General features: G+C 38.1%; 1 protein-coding gene across 9 annotated transcripts in view; it reads right to left on the bottom strand.

The window, feature by feature from the left end:
* CHD9 (chromodomain helicase DNA binding protein 9) overlaps window positions 1-26,951 on the bottom strand; it is a 93,016-nt gene that overhangs the window by 33,865 nt on the left and 32,200 nt on the right. For 7 of the 9 annotated variants that reach the window (XR_008452009.1, XM_054078557.1, XM_054078562.1 and 4 more), the window contains 8 exons: window positions 21,036-21,373; window positions 10,632-10,743; window positions 6,604-6,750; window positions 5,434-5,502; window positions 5,289-5,344; window positions 3,908-4,025; window positions 3,307-3,393; window positions 1,876-2,013 (listed from right to left, as the gene is read on the bottom strand). Coding sequence is in view for 8 of the 9 variants with exons in the window: in XM_054078557.1 (XP_053934532.1) it covers window positions 1,876-2,013; window positions 3,307-3,393; window positions 3,908-4,025; window positions 5,289-5,344; window positions 5,434-5,502; window positions 6,604-6,750; window positions 10,632-10,743; window positions 21,036-21,373 (1,065 nt within the window). In the remaining variant the exon portion in view is untranslated. Of the gene's footprint in view, window positions 1-1,875; window positions 2,014-3,306; window positions 3,394-3,907; window positions 4,026-5,288; window positions 5,345-5,433; window positions 5,503-6,603; window positions 6,751-10,631; window positions 10,744-21,035; window positions 21,374-21,678; window positions 21,867-22,337; window positions 22,469-26,951 lie in introns of those variants that run through there. The other 2 variants (XM_054078565.1, XM_054078563.1) reach the window with 2 other exon arrangements.

Here is a 26,951-nt window from a genome sequence, read left to right as displayed (position 1 = left end):
GGTACTGTTATCTCTTCCTTTCCCTTCAGCATCTGCCCTGGTCACTGCGCATCATTAGACCTGACAGCCAATTCCAGAAGTCAAAAGCAGGAATAAAAAAAGCAGACTTGTGAGTGGTTTCGCTCCCTGAATGGATTTCAGCAAGGGAACAGATGAAAGACAGTATCAGCACACACAGGATCACAATACAAAAGACATGACAGAACAGACTGTAACAGTACCAAGGTGTATCTTCTTAATGTCCCTAGGAAGCTCAAGGAAAGCTGAGAAGCTAAGCATATATGAACAATATATACATAAGCACACAAATGCACACAAGTTTACAAGCCTGGAGACTCAACAGGCTGATTACTAGCTTAGCAGGCAACTCAGTAAAGAAATCTTGAAGCTTTTGACTGATACTAGGTAGGATTCCACCAGAAAAGACCCTTCAGATAGCATCTGCATCCCAGCGTGAACAAACTCACATACTCATGCACAATATTTTTACTAAGTGGTTCTCTGATCAGCTGTAAATTTGGTTTTTAAACATTTCTCAGTATTTATAAAAGCTTACATTCACTTCAGACTCACGTGGCCTTATCTGACAGCTCTGAACTTTAGATTTGAATTTTCTCTCTCTTTACTGACAACGTCAGCATCACCTGACACCAGGGCTCAGTGCAGCAGTAGCTGTCCCCTCACCCACCAGCAGCCATCTGTCTACTCCCCCACACCAGAGGCAGCCACGCTCCTGCTTGCAGGGCTGCAGGCAGCAAATACTTCCTTTTACTTAGTGGTGCAAAAAATACTTGTTGCTGATGCTAAGATGACTGTCAGTTGTTAGGCTGCACTTTAATCATCTCTCTCTCTCAAAGCCAAATACGGTAAGAGATGTATAAAAGCCCTTCTTCCCACATGCCAAAATGGCAGGATTTTAAATAAATATCAGAAAAATGAACTAAATATAATATGAAGATGTTAATCGTGACAACCGTCATTATCTGCACATGGAAAAATCATTAAAATAAAACTCAAAGCCTGCAAATTAAAATGTATATTCAGTTATGTAAAATACTAAAGTTAAAACAAGTGGCATACTACACCACACAGGACACATATTGCTCTGATGATGACATACAGAACTTTAAACAGAACTACTTTGTTTTCTCTTGCTCTAGCAGACAAAAAATTGACAATCCAAAGATAAAACACATTTCCTTATCACACATATTTGTCTTCCTTTCAGCTAGCCCTTTATGACAAGAAAAATAAAAGCAGGAAGTAATTACAGCAGCTGCTTGACAGAACTCTCTTTGCCAATTTCCTTCAGTTTTGAAGCACAAGATTTAACTCTGTTCTCTATAAAAGGATGCTTATACTTTATTCCTTTTTCCCTTCATCTTAATGGTGTTTAGGTTCTGTAACAACCAGTGTAAATTTGTTGTGTGTCACTCAGTTAAAAGCTCTGAAAATTACAGCACTTCATATTTTTTCCTAAACAAAGATTTTACCTTATTTTTTTTAACTGAGTAACATAATAGATAAGAATATTTATCTATATGTACTTCAAAATACTATTATTCTTAGGTAACAAGGTTCACAGATCATTGAATCATAGAATGCTTTGGGTTGGAAGGGACCTTTGCAGGTCATCTAGTCCAATCCCCCAGAAGGAGCAGAGAGATCTTCAACCAGATCAGGTTGCTCAGCCTGACTTTGTATGTTTCCAGGGATGGGACCTCCTCTACGTCCCTGGGCAACCTCTGCCACTATTTCACATCCCTCATTGTATAAAAAGTCTTCCTTTACAGAGAATGTCAATAAGCTTTACGTTTCAACACAAAATAAAATCCAATTTGCCAAGACATACAAATAAACTAAGAATAATTTTACCAATCTCCTTGAGTCAGGCCTGGAAGCTTGTAATTGTTCAAATTCTTCTATTTTCGCTTGATCTACATCTTCTTTCAGCTCCCACGTACTGTCTTCGTATGGCAACGAACACCATTTTACTAAATAGTAAATAACAGGCTGCAGAAGAAAATTCTGAATGTTATCAGCTTTTAATTTAGTACACAGACTGTTAATATGCCTTACTATTTGAGCAGCTAACGTTCACGAGAGTTGGAAACAAAACCACATTTCAGATAGGTTTTTAAAGAGGTTATCTTGTTATCTACTATCCTTGGCTTCTCACACTCTGCCACTTGTTATAGACCCCTGGAGTACTTATCCATCCCACCAATCCACAAGTTTAAAGAAAGATAACCTACATTTGTGATGTTTGGGGAAATATGGTGGAGCGGGGGGAGAAGGGGAATGAGACACTGACCAATTGACCACAGATATTAACCACAGAGGTGCTACCCAGGACACTTCCTCCATTCCCCGGTCAGGCTACATAAGCCTAGATCAAAGAGCTTGAGGAAGTGCCAAACACCGAGGTCTTCTCAAAAGAATATATAGCTTTATAGGTCTGGTGGGTCACATATATAAAAAGGAAAAATCTCCAAAGATGCAACCAAAGCAGATTATTTTAGTTAGATTTATTTTGATAAAAAGTCATCTTTCAAGAAGCTGAGCTAAAGCCTTATGGCAACCATATATTTTTTCTAAAAGTATAATAACAGACAACTATGTTACATACAACGAAAAGCAATTTTAACCCTCAACCCTGCTTTTGGAAGATTAATGCAGAAATCTCTGGGTAAGAGTCTGCTCATTTTGCTATCTAGAAGAACAGAATAAATATCACAGCTATTCCAACACCCTCATCAATAACTTTGCCAGTCTTTGTGCTCATGGTTTTGTTCTCTAATAGCTTTCCAGAAGAGGTTCTTAAAGTTAAAAAAGAGTTTTGATAATAAAGAGGGAAAAGGTCCACTAGGGACTATCAAAACACCTCTCAATCACTGGCTGCCTAAAGCCTAGGGACAGAGTTAGAGAGGAAGAGGATATCACCACTGCCTTGACTTCTCATGCTTCTTCCAGCAGTGATTCCTCACTATCAGAGAAACAGGAGCAGACACGTGAGCAGACTTCTGTCACAACTCACAGGCAACTGTCAAACCTCACATTTACATCAGTAAATACCTAAGCTTGATCTACTATGACCTATTAATACTAAAAAAATATAAGCCATTGCACTTGATTTCCATTTCAAAATATATGACTAGCAGAGGAAATGACAGGACTGTCATGTTTCATAAAAAATACTACAGAGGCTTAGAATCATTAAGCCATTACTCTGAAATCTGCCAAAACTACCACTATCAAACAGTCCATGGAGGTGTATCTTCTTGACTTGCTTTAAGACATATTTACCTCACCAGTGTCCTTATCTTCACAAAGAGATACTTCTAATACCCGGTCTACTTCAACATAGTCGGGATTAAAAGGTTCTTCTTCCATCTGCGATATAAGTTGATTAAATCAGTAGAGAGGTAAAAAAGTCTGGTATATGCTAAGACTTAGTCTCATTGTACACAAAATGAATTTAGCCTTTGTAATCTACTGAGGCTTTTGCACACACCTTAAAATAATTTTTTTTTAACTATTTTTTTTTTCTGACCAGCACTGAAGAGGGATCAGACATTAGAATAGAAAATGCAGTCATTTAGAAATGAAGTCTTGGGAAAGTCATACTGTAAAGCATTTAGCCATAGTAACATAACCTTTCCCTCGTTACCACTTCTAAGTAGATATCCAAACCCAATTTCATACCATGCAAGTTAGGCTACTTCAGTGACTCCAGAAGACTTACTCTTAAAATTATGTCTAACAAACAACTCCTTGCTGCAACAAAAAACCCAACCCTGGCGACTGAGTTCTACTTCAATATTTGGCTTTTCAATTTAAAAGCAGACTACTAATCATGATTTCACAAGAAAAAACAAGCTTACTTAATTGTATACTTCATACTCACATCTGCAAAAAAGTGAGCTCTTTGTGCTTGCCTTAGTTTGAATCGTTTTATTTTCTGCTGGATTCTTTTATCCTTTAAAAGCTGTTGTTCTGTGGCCCACTCACAGTGGAGATAAGAGCTAAAATTACACAGATGAACATTAACATATTAGTCAAAGCAAGAGCTTACTATCTATTCTGAATAAACAGTTAAAATAATCTATTTTATAAACCAAGATTTCACTCAAAAAATAACATTTTACCATTCAAGACAGAATTCACTGTAAAGACTAAGATTTATTCCTCCAAATAATCCTATTGCAGCACCTAGCTAAGGCAATGTCTTTGGGCTACCACTCACACAGCTTTGCCAGAAAGTGACCAGGGATATAAAGTACTTAACACATTGGATCTAACTTTTTCATGTACTTCATGTGAACTCATCTTGACAGGTACTGCTGAATTATACGACTGAACGCATGTAAAACATCCATCAGGAGCACCAGAGCCCATGCCAAAAAGGAACGTGGCACAAGATTGGGCTGGGAGAAAAGCAGGAAGGAGTAGAGTCAAAGGAAGGAGGGAACATGAGCAGCAGTCCCTACACCAGTGAAATGTCCCCCAGTGAGCCTTCACAGAAGTACATACGTTTCTTCCTCATACCCACTTTTTAATACATTACCACCACTCCCTAAGCTCCCTAAAGATACAGTAGAAATAAAGCAGAGCTATTGAAGGGCATTCTCAGATAAGAAGACAGACTATACACTTTCAGAAAACAAGAGCTACATGGTCTCCAGAAACATGTGAATACAGAGATTAAAAAAGTTACACTTATTAGCAAGAACCTAATGAAATTATCCACACGTAAAATTTAAAAAGTGCTTGCCTTTTCGACATGAAAAACTGACTTGGGACAGAAAGACACACGCAACATTTAAAATAGGAATAAATTGAAAAGAATTTTCTTCGTTCTTTTTTATTTCCTGTTTCTGATGTAAAATCATTGCTCTTCACCAGAAGATTTTCTTTTTCTTTTTTCAAACAGTAAGACTGACTCCTACACCAACCTCTCCTAAATGTATGAAACTGTAAGTGTAATCTATGTTCACAAAATAGCTCCGATTTAAATTAATGAAATTAAAATTAGCCTCACACATGCAGCCCCTGCTGAATTTAATAAATATATGTATCTTCTCTAAAAGTTCCATTCCTTTGGCAATAATGGCTGTCAGCTTATTGGTGAGTGAATTTCAAGACTAAATTTGTGAAGAACAAATCTCAAACGATGACAAAATCTGGTTATAAATAGTCTTCAAACAATAAAAAAAAAACCTTTAGTACAGGACTCTGGTAATTAATTCAGTCATATCCTGCAGTGAAGCCACTTTTTTAATACTTACTAGTTCTTGTATTTTACAAAAAACTCTTCCGTTTCTACTGTCATCCCAGCAGATACCTAGGAAAGGAAATTTAAGGGAAATGTAAAATGATGGATACAAAATCCTTTTTTCAAATGAGCAACTTTATGCCATGACCATCACTTACCTCTTTCTTTATTACCCTGGAGGATAAGATTTTGTCTACAATTGCTGCATCTTCTTCACTTGGATTTTCCTATAAGTGCAGGGAAAAAAATGACATTATAAATATCAGTAAACGTCCTCACTTGAAACTCATCAGGCTTAAAACTTTCCAACACAAGTGTCTTGTTGAAAGATCAACAATAAAGGCAAATTTGACCCCTACCAGCAGCATTCTCCTTAAGAGTCTTTGAGTAAAATTTAAAATCCAGGTTTATATCCAGAAACAGATGTGAAAATACACCAAGTCTGGCACTTCCAAAGAGCACCAGATCCGATGCTCACCTGCCAGACACACTTACAGCGCAGGCAACGGTGATTCTACGACAGAATCTTTCCAGACACAGACTCACTGTGAATGCCCTGTTGAGCTGATCTGATGCAGTAGACGCACATAGAAATTCATTATATAGATACGGAGAAGGTCATGCCTGGGAATTCCAGCAGGTATTGTGTGACACAGATAAGTGATTACTTAGCGGTGCCAAGACTGAAGCTGTACTTCCAGAGACAGCGCACCAAATTTAGAGGTTGCTTCAAACAAGAAGTTATCTTCCCTCTTGTCTGATTTTTCTCCCCATCATACTATCCCTCTTTCTCCTTTACAACCTTAGCACTCCTACAAGCATTTCACTAACACTTTTTAAACAGTTTCTTTCCTGCCACTTAAGTTACCTAAAATGGCTCAACACTGAGTGACTACCAGAGCCAGCACAAGGGAAGTGGAAACCTGAAGCAGGGGAAACAGGGAGGAGTATCCTTTTTAAAAATCTCAGTAAGCAGAGATGTCCACAGATTCAATTCTGTACTTCTGCAAGTCTTAGGACTTGCAGAATATATGAGCATACAGCTTTTCCAGATGTGTACACAGCATAAAACATTATTTAAGATGTACCTGTCCTTAGTTTTATCTTTATACTTACCCCTAACCTCAGTTAAGTCAACAAATGTTCATAACAGAAAAAAACATAGTAAGTAATTTCTTCCAGTGCTCAAGATCTCAGGAAGATGCCACATTAAATAAACAGTGGCTTAGTAATAATAACGTATTCCTTCCAAGCTATGGGCTCTATTCATTGAAGTTCTTGAAACAACTGCAAAGTTCCCATTACAGACCAAGCCAGTTTTTACTTACCACAAACAACTGTAAAGGCTGTTCAGCAGGTAAAGGGGCAGAATTCTTTTTGGTTTTCACAGAAACTTTAGCATCTTCTTCTGATTGTTTTCCTTCTCCTTCTTCAGCATATTTTTTCCTTTTAACTTGACGATTTGACCTTCTCTTCTGCAGGCAGGACAACAAAAAAAAGTTTTTACAAAAAACTTCCTGTAACATGAATTAGAAGTTTTGAGATATTCTAAGCAATACTTCAGCTACATCAAAAAATGAAGGTCAACATTTGATAGAAAACATAAAGCATGTGAATCACAGACGGACTGGAGTATCCATATATTATTTTTGATCAATTCTATTTTTTTTTCTTTTTCATTTAAACATTTGATACTTTCATTTTTAGAGCTTGAAAAAGCAAACATGGAACACCATTTTCAGGGTATGGGAACGAAGCTGATATATAATAGATCTCCCATAACCATCAGTATTTCAACACCAACTTAATATTCAGTGTAACAGCAGCGCGTTACTGTGCAATTCAAGAACCTCACTGAAAGACAGAAAACATGCTGAATCCTCTCTATTAAACAACAGGGTTATAAAAAAAAAAATGAAGATTTTCATTAGATGATATTGATTGAATTGCTGATAAAACCTGATTTGATGGCTAATAAGAGTCTGTTGCTTCGTTAATGTATTTGTTTTCTCCTCCATCTTAATCAAGCTTGTTTAACAGCAGTGTTTTGCTTACTTTGTTTTCTCTCTTTCTAACCGTCCACTCTTGTTTCTGCAAGAATCTGAGGACAACAAGCTCCAGTTGCAGAAACAGAGTTCACACTAAGAAAATTATTTGTTCTCACTGTATAAGTTTCAAATACTTAGATTATTAGGATATTGCATATCCTAATCATCACAAAAATAAAATCAGCAGTCTCTATAAAATAAATTATTAGGTTGGTGCAAAAATAATTGCCATCTTTTAACTATCAACTTTAAAGCAGTATATCTCAGCTTAGAATAAAATTTATTAATTGAAGTAAGAACCATTAGAATCTATGCGTTTTTGCCAACAAGAAACAAGTCTACTCTGGTAGCATAGAATTCTGGAGTCCTGGAACTGATGCATTCTTCAAAGACGTTTTGAGCTGCTGCTTGCTTGAGGAAAACCTTCTTTCGCAGGAAATTGTCAAGATGCTTGAAAATGTGGTAATTGCTGGGAGAGGCAGAGTTTTGTAGCCAGGTTTGTGCAGTTTCTGCAGAGTCATTTGCAAGACATGCAGTTGGGCATTGCCATGAAGAAGCACTGGTCCCTTTCATCTGACCATTGTTGGACGTAAAGGCTCCCATTCTTGGTCCATTTTGTCCATTTCCTGGCAATACTTCTCTGCTGTGATGGTTTTAGCCTTTTGTACAGCACCCATTTGTTGAGCTGTTTTGATTTTCCAATTTGATGCAAATGTCAAACAACTGTTAGGTGGTCAATGCTTAGTTCTTCGAGCTGCTTTGTGTGGCTCAGCTTCAGTAATGGCCCTCAATTCATTACTGTCTATTGCAGAAGGACACCCATGATCCTCCTCATCTTCAAGGCTCTCATTTCCATCACAAAATTTTTGGAACCAATGTCGAGTTTCACGTTTGTTGATAGTCCCCTGGCCAAATGCTTGATTGATACTGATAGCAGTTTTCCACTGCTTTACATCCCCCTTTGAACTCATAGAACAAAATCACTCGAATTTTCTTGTTTTCCATCTTTAATTTGACAGCGTAATATAAAAAAAAAAGAATAAACAGTGAAAACAAAACCATTAGCATAGAAAAGTAGAACGAATTTTGCACTTCAAAATGGTGCACTACATGAACACAGTTAAATAAAAGCTTAATGCAAAATAAGCATCACAATTAACAATGACAAAAACGGCAATTATTTTTGCACCAACCTAATAATTATAATAAGCTACACAGCAAAGCATATTTTTGTTTAGGAAAAGCCACTGCTGGTTGCAATACGCTGTGAGAGGAACAAGTTGTGAATAGAACAAAAACCAGAATCCTGTGGTCATACTGGCTTCTGCTGAACAGATATTAAGTAACAGAAAGATTGCAGCATAGGGACTTTTTTCTTGACTGTTAAATTCAGCTCTTGGTCTGTGCTGTCTGGTAAAACACCTCCCTAAGCTGTAACAACTCTATTACCACAATTTTAGTAAGACAGAGTAGTAACAGGATATATACAGTAAAAATCAGAGAATGGGCATCACAAGTCTTCTGGAAAAGGTGGGACAGTGCATGTAAGAAACTACTGTTTTCCACAACAGCACAGCCAGATTAGCTATTCCTCAATAAAAAGCGAGGGGAGAAGGGTGGGTGTTAGCACAAAAAGAAACATCAGGTTTAAACAGACACCTTAACGCAACATAAAATGTCACATTATCACTGAACCAACAATAGTTCGCTGACAAAAACACACTAATAGGAGCAATGCACAACGAAGCATGAATTAGAAAAAGACGAATTAAGAATCAGGTTCAAGTTTTACTAATGAAGTATTTGTTGCGTTTTTCAAAACTTAATGAGGCATTAACTGGCCTTTTCAATCCTTCTCACTATCTTTTCTTAAAGTATGAAGTGATTAACAAAACATAAACAGACATATGTTCTTCAACATATTAATATGTAAGTCAAGTTGTTTGAAAAAAAACTATGCATTTCCCTGAGTAGAGAAGCATGGTCATAAACAAATGTTCTAAGGCACAAAAAGTAGTACCACACATTTTTCCAAAAAATTAATGAACGTATTTAAGGAAGACACTTACTGTGAAACTAAGTATACCAAACCCATTATGGGAGAAAAAAAACATCATCCCAAAAAACAACTAGAATTGCCCTCCAGGGCTTAAAAATAGACAGCCATGTGCAACACGAAAAGAAAACCAAGGAAATGTTGGAAAACTAAAGACAGAATGAATTAATGAAGTAAAGCAACGAAAACAAACTCCCCAAGAAATAAATAATTTCATGTTTCCTTCAGGTAACCTTTAGCCAAGACAAGCTATCACTGAAGTTAACAAAATGTTGTTCTGGAAAATGGTTTCTGATCCACCCCCTGCCCAGCATTAACTAAAGGTCAACTCAGTATCTCATAATTGTTTTCTGACATTGTCATCAAATAATGCAATTAATTTTTTCTCAGCACCACCTTATTTTGAACACTGTTTTCATCTCTGTGGATGAAAATACCACAGGATAAAAACCTGTGCATTTCTAGTTTATAAACTTAGTTTTAAAGGAGTTTACCCTAAAGCAAGAAAGTTACAAATCTGTCACTAACATACACACAACTAGGATGTAATCTCCTACCAACAGTCCCTACTTGTTTGTGTGCAAGTCTTGTAAATAATTAGCTATGTTACTATTTTAACCAGCACACTCTAGAAAAAACTGCAGAAAGTTACAAGGGAGATAGATATTCCTCAAGAGAATGACTCCACCACTTTGATTCTTCACCTGGCGCTTGCTTCAGAAATATTCCACACACAACCATTGGCTATCAGTATATTGATCATTGCTCCCCTCAGATCCAACACTGCAAGAAACCCAATTCTTTCAGTTTCTACAGAAGCGGAGTTCAGCACAAAGAGTTAAGTTTGGAACAAGCCTTTTAAAGATTAAAGGAGCTGGTTTCACTGATAGATGTCTGTTCTATTAGGTGATCTCTACATCTTCCCCACAAAGTCAGCCCAAGTAAGGATCAGGTCTAACTGCCAGCTCAACAGGTAGATCTCAAATCTATGGCCTTCCATACTGAAATGCACCAGACAAAAGCAGAGCACTGATGTCCCATTACAGACAGGGGACTCTTAACACACACGATTTTCTATTTTTCCACTAAGAAAAGTAGTAGATAGATAGGTTCTACTTATGAGAGAAAGACAGCAGTGAGAGAGTAACTGTCACTGTGTCAAAAGTAGCATAACTTTTTGGAGATGGGGAAAAGAGGTCTGTAGAAATAACACCACATGCAAATTCGAAAGGGAAAAATTCTGTCTACTTACCTGTGAGTCTTCATCTCTCAACGGCCGCTGTGGAGTCTGCTTAGCATCTGATAATTCATCAGAAGATTCAATTTTTCTTTTCTGCTTCTTACCCAGTGTGATGATTAGCTTTCTGTTAAGAAAAAAACCCAACATCTAAGTGAATGCCATATACCAGTCTAGTTAAAATAACACCACATGCACTAGCAATTCCCATATTCTTCTTAGGGTAAAAGTCAGAAGCACCACCGTCTGAAAAATGTCTCAAAACAAAGAGCTACGACTTCCCAGCAGACACTGTTTTCTACTACTGAGTTTCTCTGCAGGCAAGCAGTTACCTTACTATCTCAATTCCTCTGTATCATACATATTTTAAATCTATAAATAAGAAGATACAAAATTTAAACTGACAATGGTAAATGATACAAAGTTAGGATAAATACCATCTGTAGATGATGACAGTGAATTATTTACCATAAACTGTTTTGCAGTGCAAAATACATTTTATTTTTAATAAAAGAAATCAGCTATGGACAACAACTTAAAAGCATTCAAAGCTGCTTGACATGCAAAACTTGTATGTTTAAATAAGTCACTCAATGGAAAAAAAAATGCGGGAACTGCACGAACCTTTCTGGCCCTTAAAAAAGGAAAAAGAGTAAAAAAAAAGAAACAGTAATCAAAACTCAATTGTTTTATCTGTAAGAAATCTTATAACCTCTCAAAATATATCAAGAACCAACAGCATGCCAAATCAATTAGTTAAACTCCAATGAAAAAACAGTAGTTATTTCTTTTTTCACATTTCAAGGTTATGCTGTAAATCATGATACCAAGTCATCTGATTTGTTTTTAACTAAGGGTATCAAAATATTTACTTTTTCATATTTGAAATGTGCCCAATACTCCTCTTGAAATATGTTTTCAGTGGCATAATTGTAGAATGATGACAAACGAAGCAACAAAATCACAGATAAAGAGCTGTCCTGAAGTAAGTATTTTATACATCACCTAAACACCAGATCTATGTAACAGATAATGAGTTAACTGTTCCACCATATCAGTCTCTTCTTCCATTTACAGCACAAATGAAACACAGCATTTTAGTCTTCATGCAGACATTACAAGTTATTGAAAATCAAAGTAGGATCAAATATCTTGGCCACATGAAAACCCACTGATGAGAAAGTAGGACTTGCTTGAAACACTTGTTTATCACTTTCTTCTCTTTGCAAGTGTTCAGAGAAGAGAATTATCGCATACTTACTAGTCCAAACTAACAGTCCACACAGAAACAAAAAACTTAAATCACCAGAACAATATGGATAGTTTAAGCAACAGGGCTTGCAAAAGATTTTAGACATATTTTAAGAAGCAATGAACGTTTTCATTGCTTAACTGCTACGTAGGTTCAGTGGAAATGTTAAAAAGACAAAAAAAAAAAAAAAAGAAAACGTTTTCCACTCCCATTTTTCATTTCTAGTATGAAATGAATTGTACTGGCAAATGCACATTGAAATTAAGGTGCAGTAGGCATAATCGCAGAGCTGCTTGCTCACAGATCTGCTTGTTCAAGGGTAAATTCTAGTCCTCGAGTCCTTACTTTTTTTAGGTGTTCTCAGTTTAATTGTTACTTCGAAAACATTTCATAATTACAGGAAATAATTTCAACAACTAATGCAACGGTTTTCCTACTGTTTTCAAGAGTAGTTTGGGGGGGTTTTCCTCCTCACTTTTCAAACTCTGATTAAGACTCTCTTCTTCATTTCTTCCCCAAGACTACTAGATTTTTGGGTGTTTGCCCAATATTACTCTTTCTGGTGATGGACTTGGATAAACCACCTTTTCCTTTTTTTTAATCTCGCTTCGTTTCAAAGAATTTAGAGTTACATTAGCACTTGTCAGCTAATATGTCAAATTAGCTAATATTCCAAAGTGATGCAGACAAGGCACGGTGTTATTGAACTTCTGAGCTTGCTACTGGACGGAGTTGTGGATGTTGAAGCTTAACATAGATTCAAAGGGAAACCTCATAAACTTATGAGCGAGATTTTCTTGGAAGGTGAGTAAATGAATGAAACAGTACCTATCCCACAAAGTTCCTGATCTGCATGTCTAGAGTTTGGGAAAAATTTAAGTATCATGCATGTTTTCCCTGCTCTTAAATTATTCCCATTTCATCTGCTTTTGGCCATTGCTGGAGAGCAGATACCAGGTGTCACCTAGGTATGCACTATTTTAAACTTTGCCCCTGTGTTAAGTGCAACAAGTTGTGTTGCTCCGTCCCTGTCCCTTGTTGATTTTTTCACTTAAAAAAGTGGACACAGAGAGTACTCAATCCAGTAAACTCACATGATATAGCTGGTACATGGTTATTTATTTCACCAATAAATAAGAGCCCAAGTCTCCTCTTTGATTTGAAGCAAAGGCATTAAAGGCCTGATGCAGGTATGGCAAGTAGAGCTGATTATAAGCAAGATACACATTTTGATTTAAGTGAAAAACAAAACTACAAGACTACTACCAACAAAGAAAAAGGAACTCTATATGTTCTTTTATCAAATAAGTGCTGAGATATAAGTCAAGCTGGAAGGGGTCTCTGAAGGACATCTCGTCCCTACTCAGAGCCAGCTTCAGAGCTCTTGTATCTTGCTCAGTCCAGTCAAGTTCTGTTTATCTCCAAAGCTGACACCTCCCTGGGCAGTCTACTCCAAATTCTGATCCTCTTTTGTGAAATGGTGGGTTGAAACACTTCTTAAGTGCATGCTACTGTGTTTGTATCCACAAAAACATAGTTCATCCTCATTTCACACACTACTGCCTAGTATTTTAGGCTCAGGCTCCTTCCGGATTCAAGCAGCACAATATTAAGAAAGGCCATGGTTATTTTACCATGGGTTGTAGCAGTATGCACTGAATAGCAGAGGATTTTAAGGACCTTCTGTTTCAGAACATGGGCTTATTTTTGTGATTAGACTGCTTTAATTACATCTCTCTTTGCACTTGTTTTCCTCTCCTCTGCAGCTGTACAGTCCCCCTTGTGTGCCCCTACACTCTTATACATAATATTCCATTTCTCTAACAGCTTTTGCATCTTATCTTAATCTTGATTTCTTTACCCTGGTACTTCTTTTCACAAGCATCTCCCCGAATTTTTCTCAACATCTTCTCTACATGTTGCAGATCAGAATGTTTCCTACTCTATACAGATATGGTGCGAATGAGAGAAAAAAAATGCATGGTTTCACTTTTTTCTGATCCAGCGCCCAGAAACACAATGCTTCTTGCTATCAGAAGTTGCTGAACACCAGAATGGTGCTAAAGTCACACATTTCTATTAGTAAAAATGCAATCTGCTCATATTTTGGCCAAAAACTTCTAAAAAAATCTGCTATGTGAAAACAATGATTCTCAGAAGCTTGTAAACTGGATCAATTCTGTGAATTTTTTCAGTGAGAGAGCAAGTTCTCTTGCCAGTTTATAAATTTCTGCATGAAAGCATAAAGATCCTTGGCTAAAATCCTTTTTTCCACCCCGAAACAAACTGTTCTGAGCAGAAACTTTTCTGTTTCTATGAAAAGGAAACAGCACATTGTATACACAGAATAAGTAATACCACTAAAAATCATCCCAATTTCACTTTCTCGTGCCTTTTTAAATTTAAAATTTATCTTATTACATAACATCTAGAAATACCTTAACAATTAGAAAATGTAGGTTGCTTCAACATATATTCCCTTTTTCTATAACCACAAAATAAAGTCATTGAGAAACTTATACCAATACAAATGTTTAATAAGAAGCCATCTCAGAAGTCATTATAATTACTTCTGATCCTTAGCACTAAACTCCTAACATGGAGCAAACAAAATTGGAAGACTTAAAAGTATGAGCAAGACCACCAGAAACCACTATTTGAGACACATTACAACTTCTTCCTCATAAATTAGGAACCAGGAAGAATCTGTTCCATCCTCCTTCTGTTTGATAGCTCAGAATGTGACTGAAGAGTCATCAACACTTTGAACAGCTTTAATAAGCAGGAGTGTTGATCAGCATGAGGATAGAAAGGTTCTACAGAGGGATATGGATCAATGGGACAAAGGCCAACTGTATGGAGTCCCACAAGGCTCAGGGTAAGGTCCTGCACTTCGGCCACAACAATGCCATGCAACCCACACGGGAAGACTGGGTGGAAAGCTGCCCAGCACAAAGGAACCAGGGGTGCTGGTTGACAGCCAGCTGAACAGGGACCAACAGTGGCCCAGGTGGCCAAGACAGCCCAAAGCATCCTGGCTTGTATCTGCAATGGCGCAGCCAGCAGGAGTAGGGAATTGATCGTCCCCCTGTACTCAGTACTGGTGATGCCACACCTCAAATCATCTGTTCCGTTTTGGCCCCCTCACTACAAGAAAGACATTGGAGGGCTGGAGCATGTCCAGGGAAGGGGAATGGAGCAGGTGAAGGGTTGGAGCACAAGTCTCATGAGGAGCGGCTGAGAGCCTTTGGCTCTGGAGAAAAGGAAGCTGAGGGGAGATTTCATCGCTCTACAACTACCTGAAGGAAGGTTGTAGTGAGGTGAGTGTTGGTCTCTTTGCCCAAGAAACAAGGGAAAGAATGACAGTAAATGGCCCCAAGTTGCACCAGCGAAGGCTTAGGTTGGGTATTAGGAAATATTACTTCACTGAAAGGCTTGTCAAGCCCTGGAAGAGGCTGCCCAGGGAAGCAGCTGAGTCACCATCCCTGGAGGTGTTTAAAAGATTCACAGATGTGGTGCACAGGGACATGGCTCAGTAGTGGACTTGGCAGTGTTAGGTTTACGGTTGGGCTTGATGATCTTAAAGGTCTTTTCCAACCTAAAGGACTGTGTGATTCTCTGTGAATATTATAAAGAACAGTTTTCCAAATAGAGAATATGAAGTACTAAAGAGGAAAGAAAAGAGAAACAGCCAGTAACAATTAGGGATTTCAGAACAGTACTACTGGCTTTGATCCGTGCTTTTAATACACCATTCTACTCCAGTTTTCCCAAAACAGATAAACAAAGTAACAAATTACTACTGTCCAAAACCACTTCAAAAATACTCTAATTTGTAATCAAAGGATTTCATTATATTACTAGCCATAAAACTGCCACATTATCAGCAGTATTAGTGTTTCTTAGTCACTAAAAACTTAGCTAAAAGTATTATCTATTAGCAAAATACAAAACAGACATTTCCCGGAAAAGATCATGTATCCTCTTGGAACCAGAGTTATAATGGTGGTATATAGCCAGTTGCTCTTATCCCTTCAACATAAGTTTAACAAATAATACTAACACACTAATATTAGCCACTGTCTCTTTCCTTAGTTACGTTTCAAATGAACACCTTCTGAACTATGCACAGATTTTAAAAACACTACTACAGTCTCATTGGAACCAACAGCTGTTTCAAGCTCATACAACACTGGAACAAAAACGCAAGAGAACAAAGCGTTTAGTTACTTATTCGATAAGACCACACTATTTTGCATTCATGAATGAGACATCAAAACCTGAAACTTGAGCCATCAAAAGCAGAATGCAGGAGCAGAGCAAACTTCACCAAGGAGTCACAGCTCATTGCATGCAAATACATCTCAGAAGGATGATCAAAATTGGAATTTGTGTGCCATTTCTAATCATGACAGAAGTTGTCCATGACCTGACAGTACAAAAGGATTCAGCGAGATCTCCTCCCTACGAGCACAGATATATTAGCAAGCATTTGCCTGACTCAGCCAAAACAAAATGTCTGCTTCTAGGAAATTCACTTCAAGTTCTTGCATTGAAACTGAAATGATACAGGGTCAGCGTAACAGGCCAATCACTTTCCTTTCCACACCCCTACCCACATCTCCCATTGCTAAATGACTTTACAAAGGCTTCAAACCATCTTAACTATCATATCAACAAGCAATCAAGATGTTCTGTCAAAGTCTTGCATCCTAAAAATTCGCTGTATTGTAAACAGTACATCTGAGACCTCCTTCAAAGAAACTAGGACATCTAATCACTTGATTAGTGAACAGGATCACAAAAGACTCAATGGATTCATTACTGAATTTACAATTTAAGGGTTAGGAATAAAAAAACCCAAACAAACACTGGTTTTTTAACATATGAAACAATACAGCCATTTCAGACAACAGGAAATAGTTCTGAACTTAAGGACTACAGTCCTGAATTGAACTTCTGTAAATGAAATTCTTAGGATTTGGGGGCTCTATTTATTTAAACCATGCAGTGATAAATAAATTCCTAAATGTCGCCTACTGGTATTGTCCTTTACATCACCAATGCAGAGCTGGTGCTTTTCATCAGGGCCATGATATTTAATTTTATGTTTGCGTAGGTGGGAATATATCAAGAGCTGTAAAACCTAAATGCCAATCTACTTTTTCAAAAACAACACAAGATTCACAAATTCAAAATTCTTCTGTCTTTCATATAGGTGGTAAGAAACAGATTTTTTAATTCAAATATGCATCACCTTGAATGCAAGAAGAATTATAATCAGTTAGAAAGAGCTTATAAACGGAAACAAGTTCTATGCAAAAATATTAAGGATTTAAAGAGATTTCCAACCACCAATAAGCCTTGGTAAATATCCAGGAGATGAACACTGGTTTTGCAGTTCTCAGAAAAACTGTAAAGCAAGTTAGTTTCAAAGAATGAATCTGATCAGTAATCAATGCATAAAGCAAACTGCTTACTTAATTTCATAATTCTAAATATATTATAACCCATTCTTTTAATAACTTCTAACAAATACTTAAAATGTTCTTGGTAATAAATTAAATCAGTCATTAATCTTAACCAATGCTTATGGCACAGAAACTTTACCGAACCCAGTAGAACATTTGGCTGATTTAACAGACAGGATTTCTTGAACTTCAACAGCCTGTCTATAAAGTAACTGCTAGTAATTAAGTCACAATGATGAATTGCAAAGAATCATGTTTTAATTTTTTTCTGTACTGTAGTGACACAAATAATGTAATTTTCACAGATGGGCAACTGTGTAACTCCGCAAATCCTCCTCAAGAGCAATACAGTACCTGCCACACAAGATACGCTGCACAGACAGGACTGCTGTAAGATGCCAGCAAAGTTTATGATCATAGTCTAAGTACAAGTTTGCTGTTTGACTGCTGGACTGGAGAAGACAGAATTGTGCTCATATTGGATAGGCTATGTTTGATGCTGGCAGAGATGTGAAAGATCAGACTAAAACCACTCTCCAAACACCTCTCTCAAAAAAAAAAAAAACATTAAAAAAAAAATCATTCTAATTGTTAGTAGTTTCTGCCCTGAGTGTGCAAATCTGACAGGAGTCACCTGCAACATGAGCCTGACTTCATATCTTTTGAAAAAGATAGAACTCCAAACCACCTCCCACACTGGTCTGGCTCTCAGAATCCAAACTGAAACAGCATATTTAGCAGTTACTATAAGTTAAATATGTTTCTTATAGAAAACACTGAATGAAACAAAACATTTTCACCTGGGTAGGACATATCATAGTGGAACTCCTTCTAAAAATAGGCAAGACGGATGCATCCAAACATATTCCTCACTACTGTTAAAAGCCTATACTTACCTTACTGTTCTACTGTAGACCTTCACTAACTCTAAGTTTTCATTCACTACTTTACTGCTTGTAGAAGAACTACGGTTGATAACACTTTACAACAACTGAAAATGAGTTGATTTTAATCACATTTACTGTCTTCAGACTTTCCTTCCTGCTTAAATGCAAACAATGTCATATATACAATGTTTCTTTTTTGTTGTTTTCTCCTTATTGAGCCAAAAAAAGAAAAAAAAAAATCATCTAGGTCTTCTCTCCCACCGTTAAACAGATCTCAAAAATCCCCATTTCCAAGAGAAAAACAAAAGTTTTCCTAGAACTGAAGTTGCCCAATAAAGCACTTGTTTTCTAAACACATTATCTCAGCATGGTAAATTCTTCTCCCAAGATGCAGTCAGAATTTGTTTTATTTTAAGATAAATGAGAAAAGTCAGTGTAGCAACCCACACATTTAAAACCCCAATCCTATATTGATATAACAATATTTTCTAGGATGTGCTTAGATCCGTAAGAAATACTTTCCTAAGAATGTAAGACAGGAATAAACCTTTAGAAAAGCTGTAGAGCCTCCTAAAAACCCTATTAGTTATTTAATTCTATTCTTCTCTAGATAAGACAAATTTTACTAAAGCCACAAATTTTTTAACCTCCTCTGAAAAGCCAAGTATAGCCATTCTATGGCAAATACTATCCTTATATAAGATCAATAGCTACATTTGCACAGAAAACAGATTCTAATATGATCACTTTTAAAAAACAAGGCCTTCTTGCCATTACTGCTATTCAAAACCACTCTAGTAGATTCCTTACAAAACATTTAATATTTTATGTATTATATAATATAAAATAGTGCTAACGCAACATAGCAGCACATAAAGCTGTATGGATACAAAACATGATGACTCAAAGCACTTGATTTAGTGCTCACCATCAAAATCCACGGAACTTCTTAAAAAAAATTGTGTATGTGGCTCTAGAAGACTCTCTTCACTCCTCTTAAACGCGATCCGACTAATAAATCTTCACGTACGTGTACGTGCCCCACGTACTTAGAGTTATACCTTGCAGCATGATTAGGTTAACAGAGCGCTACTGGGGCATTAGTTGATTAAATTGGTAAATAACAGGGAGCTCAATGCAAAATTATGAAAAGTTGACCATACTTAATCAAATGGCAGTTTCTTTACAGCTTCAGTGTATTTCAGATCAAGCACAAACATCACGGCTAAAATCGGTCTTCAGTCATGTCATGTTTCTCAGCTGACACTGCTTCATGAAATCTTGACTGCTGATCCTAACTGATGCGCATGGCCAAGTGTTTCACAAAGACAGAAAATTGAATGCATAAGTATAAACCCAAATGTAACAGTTTACTTCACTTTTTATGATTAAAGCCAGTAAAAATTTTATAGGAACTACACAGTAAATAAAGACATTTTGGCAGGTTTTGTTAATTAGCCAAAAGAGCAAATAAAAAAGCACACTAAGAGCAGTTACCCTAATGCTTTGCAAAACCCTCACTAGCCAAACAACAGATTAAGTTTTCCGATTAGACGGATGAACGAAATGTCTGTTACAGAACATAAGTAAATTCAGAAACATGAGGATTAAATCAACTTTGGAAGTACACATCCAAAATCCCACTTTAAATAAGATGAAGAAGGAAAAAAAAAAAAAGGAAGCACTAAGCAGAACTCATACGCCAATCCTTAACAGGAGGGGAAAGAAATTAAGATCATCGAAGTTCAAGTTAAGAAGCAAGCCAAGTTTAGAGCACTAATCTTTGTACTACAGAATAACTCCCCAAAGAAGTTGTTTACTTCAAACATTTAAGAAAAATACCGTTCCCTAGGGAAAAAAAAAAAAAACACCAAAAACAACAAACAAACAGAAATGCAGATAAATGGGTTGATTAAAAGAACATTCATTTCTGCTCCATACATGAAAATACACATATGCATATGAGACATTTAAGTTTGGAGCGATACACCAGTTAATATTTCTGTTACCGCAAAAAGAGCATGCATTTTAAAAAAAAATAATCAGACCGCAGGTAAGATTTCCCTTTCAAGCCGTTACTGACATACTTCATGTTGGAAATGACACACTTCCCTTTAGGAGTATATGGGAGAACTAGTTTAGCTCTAGAGTCAGCGGATGTCCCACCTAAAGAATCCCTTGGAGCCTTCTAATGTCTCTTGAAAGCTCCTTATCCCAAGGTGTCCACCCAGCTTGACCCAGCTGAATTTGCAAAATTTGCAAGGGCTGATTAAACTGACATGACTGAAGACTGCAAAGAAAGAAGCACAAAGTGCTTAGAATAGAGATTTTCCAATATGTACTTTACTTTTGATACATGTGATAACTCTAAGAGTATTCACTTGCTAACAAGTTCATTAAGCTTCCAGTTTCTCCCTGTGCAGTTTATCACGCACTCTTGTATTGAAGATAACATGCCAAAATTGATAAAGACAGCATATATAATATCAGATAAATTTAACTTGGAATTGGAACTGATACAACACTAGATGAAAGATTCTTTGGTCTTGTCTATGCTTCAAAGATAAGTACAGAACATTTTAGGATATGAATTTAAAGTAATTCCTCTGAAAAAGATAGTCCTACAACGATTTTATCTCAAGAGAAAAAAAGACCATTCTTGTTCCTGAATGAGTCCACACATGGACTTAATCAGGAAGAATTTTGTGTAGGCAGTGGAAAAGAACATTTTATTATCAGTAAGCAGTTTTCATTTTAATCAAGGATTTGCAGTCTGAAGAGAACTAAGAGGACATTTTAATCTACTTACCCAATTTTTGTTTTCTCTTTAATTTTGGATGAGGAACCAGTTTTTGGATTTTTGCTCTCCTTGTCCTTTGGTTTGGCTTTAACTTTTCTACCTTTCTTTTCTTCTTTTCCTTCAGCTGAAACACTGGGGAAGTTCTCAGGACTCATCACTCGTGGAATATTTCTCTCTCCTCTCTCTTTTGCTTTTGCAATCGCTTCAGATATTATGCGATTTGCCTTCTCCTGTTTACTTTCAGAGTCTGCTTTTTTCTTCGGCTTCTTTTCAGGAGTCGCCCTCACCTGTGTATTCTGCAACTTAGTATATGATCCTGAACCATCAGCCTTCTTGGAGGAAGGAGGCTGTAGGGAGAGACAAAAAGTAAATAAAACCATGTTACATTAAGGATACAAAGACTTCTTGAAAGAAAAAGCAAGTGTTTTTTAGCAGATTTAACTGGAACTCAGGCAAACACAAAAAAAGAAGGAATTCTGTTCCAAATAACTACATAACGTGCAGGTTTTAAAAGGACCAATCCATGTACTGAAAAATCAGTTAAAGCGTATCTTCCCCAAATTCTCTGAGCCTTCTTTCCACACCTCTACAGTCACAGCCACCGATCCGTAGCCTTTCAAGCATTCTCGTACATCGGACACATCTCCAATACCTCAAACAAACGTTCCTCCCATAAAATCTGAAAAAGCAAAGCACTCCGGAAGGTAACGGCACCGGTATTTCGCCTTCGGTAAGGCACGAGCACCACAGATCGGCTAAAGCAGACGAGAGGATCCGCGAGACTCGGTGCTAAACAGCGCAGATGCTCGAACAACATCAAGATTAACAAACAGACAAAAGATAAAACCCGAGCTAAAAATACAGAGCTCTGCGGTCATATAAAGACCGGCAAGCTCTCCGTCTTTTATCGCGATCAACGCAAGGTCAGCGCCTCGCTTGGCAAAGGCAGCTTGTTTTCATCTCCAGGTTTTCAATCGCGTCTCCCCGGCGCGGAGCCACTTTCCCTGCGAACGCAACGCCGGCTCCCCGGCTCGGAGACATGTTTTCGCTGCCCTCCCCCCACCCCCCCCCGCGCGAGGAACGGAGGAACTCTCCCGCTCCAAGAGCCGAACCCCCTCATCCCTCACCCGCGGGGCGGCCTCTCCCCGCGGCCCCCGCGCCCCGCACGGCCCCGCATCGCCCCGCGCCGCCCGCTCAAGATGGCGATGCGGCTCCCCCGCGGCAGCCAGTCATAAGGAAGGTTATTCAATCCCATTAGCCTTTTAGCCCCGAGAACCCCTCCTCCTCCCGCTCGCTCGGGCTCTCGCTTACCCTTCCCCTCGGCCTCTTCGCCGAAGACATCTCCGGCGGCAGACAAAGGGCGCAGCGCTCAGGAGGAGTGCGCGGCGCGGCGCGGGGCCCTGTTCAGCGCGCGGCGGGGCCCGCGCGGCCCTGGGCGCGCACGCATGGCGCTCGCCGCCCGCAGCCCAACAAAGCGCAGGAAGAAGGAACGAACGCACAAAGCATCAAAATGCATCAGCGTGAATATTAGAGATGTCGTTAAAGCCCGGCTCCTCCCGCGGCGGCTGGGCCAGCAGATGGTGCTACCCGTTACCGCGCCGGGAGGCTCCGCCGCGCAACCCCCGCCCGGCGCCGCCTTAACTCCTGCGGCCCCGCCGGGACCCGCCGCTCCCCTCGCCGCGGCTCCTCAATTCTACCTAGATGCCATTCACTACTACGAGCTGACAGCGACCGTCTAAGCGTTCGCTTACAGACTTCCCTGCTTGCCACAGAAAATGGAAGGATTCTATGCTCTATCCTACAACCGCAGATTCCCTAGGATGGAGAAGACCTCTGAGATCCGAGCGCTGCCGCTCCTGCCCCTGCACACACCTTGATTTCACCTTTCAGCAGTGAGAATCTCATCTACGTGGGTCACGGCTCCGTGGGAAACTCTTCCTTCCTGCGTTGTTTGGAAGTGCTATTTCAAAACATCCGACCAGTTCTTAAATGCGTATTGTCAACACAGCAAGAAAAAAAAAAACAAAACTCGACATAACGAGCAGCTTTGGACGGCAAAGCTCCATCCCAGCCATGCCCTTCGTTCTCAGAAGCCCATTAAAGACAAATGAAGAAAGGTCAGGATTTGATTTGTTTTGCTTAATATATATTAATAATTCTATTTTGTGATATCTATGTGTTTGTCCATTAGAAAACATAAAACATTGCAAGGAACTTGAGATAGTTAACATTAGGCCTTAGACGTAATCAGAATTTCACCTCTTTTTAAGATTAATATCAAAATCCACTTCATTGTCCATTGAAGATACCAGAGGTACCAATACATTAAATGGGTTATTTTCTTTTGAATACCACTGACATGATATTTCTGTAAATATGCAGCTAAATCACAAGGTCAATTATTGCATGTTAATTTTACTCTTGAGAACTCTAGCCAAGAAGCTTCTATATTACAGTTACAAGATCTATAACAAATTGTGGTGTCTTATCTTTTTGGGTTATTATACCATAACATAGTAAAAATGTTAAATATTGTACTATTTTGCATTTTGAGATCAGCTAAACAAAAAGATATTCCTATATTCTTGGTATAATTAGAGCACTAAGCCAAATGCTACTAAAGCCCGTATGGTCAGAGCATTTTTATAATAAATTGATATCTTCTTTAACCGTCCTTGTCCAGAAAGAAACAAATAAAAACTGTCTGATTATAAAGTAGGCATGATAGAAATGATGGCTTTTTCTTAATTCTTTTGCAACAATCTTCCTAGATATTATATTACTTGTAAAACAAAGTTTCTTGCGCTACATTTCCTCACAGCTAAATGCTGCTTCCCAAGTTATTCCCCAACTTTCACTACTTTCTTATGGTAGAGTGGTGAATAAGCTGGATGAGGCTACTGTATGTTTTAATTCCTCAGGATGACCCTCTGCTGCTTGCTCTACAGTATAGCTTCTGTTTATAAGTTACGCCTCCTGCACTGCACAAACAGTGAGCTATTTGTTAGCAAACTGAAAGCCTTTTTTTTTTTTTAATTTTGCTATGACATTTCTAGCCATATGGAAATGACATTCATGAAGATGCAGGAAGCACCAGCCAGCCATTCTAAGCTAAATAAAGCTGTAATGAAACCTCCATCAAGGAAGTCACCGCTGTCACAAAACCCCTAACTGGAATGTAACCTAAGTGCTTTGAGATTAGAAGACCCAAAAACATGCTTGCACTACACAGGACAGTATCTGTCATTTGTAAAGCTACAAAAATCATCTAATTAGGCAGAAGTCTCTTATTCTGATAATCATTTAATGCTTCCAAAAAAAAGTGTGGCTATAAATAGTTATACAGTTATAACCCAAGCACACCAAAAACAATTTCTAAAGCTACACAGCATCTAAAAAGGACAAAGCCTTTTGCCAAGCTAAAAATATCCTTCCCCTTTTACTGAGAGGGGATGCAGATCAAACATCCTGAAGGAGTACACATAATTTTCAAATGACTTACAAACCTATTCCATCTATCAGCATAAAGAAAGAAATTCTTTACTGACAAACGTAGAGGAGAAGGTGGAAAAGAAAACTTTAAGGCCTGTTTCAAAACTGAAGATTTTGTTTGGAAAAATTTGGGTTTATTTTTCATGCTTGCAAAGATCATAATCCAAATATAATTGAAAGTAAACCAATGCAATGTTGTCTTGAGTCTGCACAGAGAGGGATCTGGATTACATGCTGCTGCTGCTGCTAACAGCTTTTCCAAGCAGCAGCCGATGCAGTGAACAAGCCTCCTGGCAGCTCCCTGCTGCTCCAAGCGATCCTGTGGGGAGCAGGGAAATTGGCAGGAATCATGTCAAAGTCATGCTATTGCTGCCTGCAAAAGCCATTAATCACAGCAGGCATAGGCCATCGAACAGACGCTGTTCACCATGCCACGGGTGGAACAGATAAGACACCAGCTGTGGACTTCCCCACATATGCCCTGATTCGCAGTAACCAGAGGAGCATCTTCCCTTCAGCAGTATTCAAAAGAATCTGACATGTTGTCTTGCAGGAGTAGAAAGTACACTACACAGGCCTGAATAATACCTGAATTTAAATAATGTAAGAGGCAATCAAGTTACCAGACGATATCGAGACACAAAATCATGACAGCAGTCTTCCCAACAGCTAGCAGTATTCTGCTTGGATGCTTTTCATAGAAGGCCATTTCTCCAATGTTTTGTTGTGGGTTGCGTAGGACACGCTTTTGAAAGCTGTCACTGTTGTACCAGTACTTACCACAGCAAGAACAAATCATCATCCTCAACACTTACAGACACTGGCTTTTTTTCACTTGAGGGCCCAAACCCATTTTAATTTGCTTCTCAATAACTGCTAGTTTCTTCACATCCTCTGCGTACTAGCACAAAGGAAGGCCCAAGACGAAAGTAAGTTTAAAATAGAAAAAAATTCTAAAAACCACTCCCACGTCCTGATTTATCTGTTCCATAATTGAAACAGCATTTCTACTGTAGGAACACCTTTCTTGAGTAGGTATGGCCATTCATAGTATTGCTTTTATTTCTGTGCGTGCACAGAATCTTTAAGACTAAGTGTATGTCCTCAGTTGCATCCATTCTAGAGGTACTCCAAGGACTGGTAATGCCTTTCCCTGGAACTCTAATGAGTCACACACTCCTGAATTAATTATATAGAGTACTTTATTTTATAATGATTTTCACTTGTGGATCTACTCACACTAGCACTTACTACCACCAAAACCTAAAAATTATGACCCTAACTAGTCCAGCAGTAAAAAGCCAAGGTTTACATTTGCAATGCCTTGAATGATGCTTTTACTTGGATGTAGTACACACCTGCAGGAAGATGTGCACACTAAGTACACATGCCATGAGAACAGAACAAGTTCCTGCTAACCTACCAGGTCCTTAGGAAAATCAAGTTGACCTTGAAATTAACTGCACTGAAAGCAGCTAAAATTAACCACCTGGAAACCTGATCATGATGCATTACCACAACATCTTTGTCCATGTTTATTATTAAACAAGGAATTCCTTTGTGCATGTCAAGTCAACAAAATAGTATCAATATCAAACTGTAATAGAAGTTAATGAATCACAATTAATAATAATAGTTTGGGGTTTTCATCCAAATTAGTTTCACATTTTTTCATATTATAATCATATCAAAATTTGAAAACTGCAGTTGCTTTTAAGCTGCTATAGTGAAAAATCTTAAAGGAATAGCTGTTCTTAATGTGAATTATATTCTGTTCTATTACTCTGAACTTTTTTCCTCTAGCATAGTCTGCATAAATAACTTCTAGTGATTTTTTAACGGCAGTTTTATAATCAAAAAGTGTACCTATTAAATAAAAAAGATATGAGCTCACACCCTTGAGAGAGAGTCAGTCTACAGAAGATCCCTTAAAACGCAAATGTGTGTCACCCCACACACAGGCAGGAAGGAGCCTCTTTTGCTGAATGGCAATCCCAGCAAAGTAAGTGGATTCCCTTTAGATGATCAGCTGAACTAAGTTTTCCATGGTTAATTGAGCTGCTTCTGCACAACTGATGGGAAGATCCCCTGAACATGCAACAAGGTTTCTCTTCTCCACAAAAGTGGCCTTTTTTTCCTCTTCAGAGTTCCTACTGAATTGCTTTTTATTTTCTTGTTCAACAGTTGGCCCAGACCATCTGTTATGATTCCTCTACAAAGCCAAAAGCACTGGCAAATGAAGATCCATGGGGTTCTATCATTTTTCCATTCTCTTTGATGCATATATGAAACTATTAAGAAAGCCAATGATGCATTCCAAACCATGGTTCATTCAATATGCTGATAATACTCTTCCTTCTTTTCTTGCTTATTATCGCTAATGAACGTCTCAGTGTTTAAGGGATACAGACTCTGAAGACATACATATGTGAA

The sequence above is a fragment of the Cuculus canorus genome, chromosome 13, assembly GCF_017976375.1.
Source record: "Cuculus canorus isolate bCucCan1 chromosome 13, bCucCan1.pri, whole genome shotgun sequence".
NCBI classification, from domain to species: domain Eukaryota; kingdom Metazoa; phylum Chordata; class Aves; order Cuculiformes; family Cuculidae; genus Cuculus; species Cuculus canorus.
This window is presented reverse-complemented; position numbering and strand designations above follow the sequence as displayed.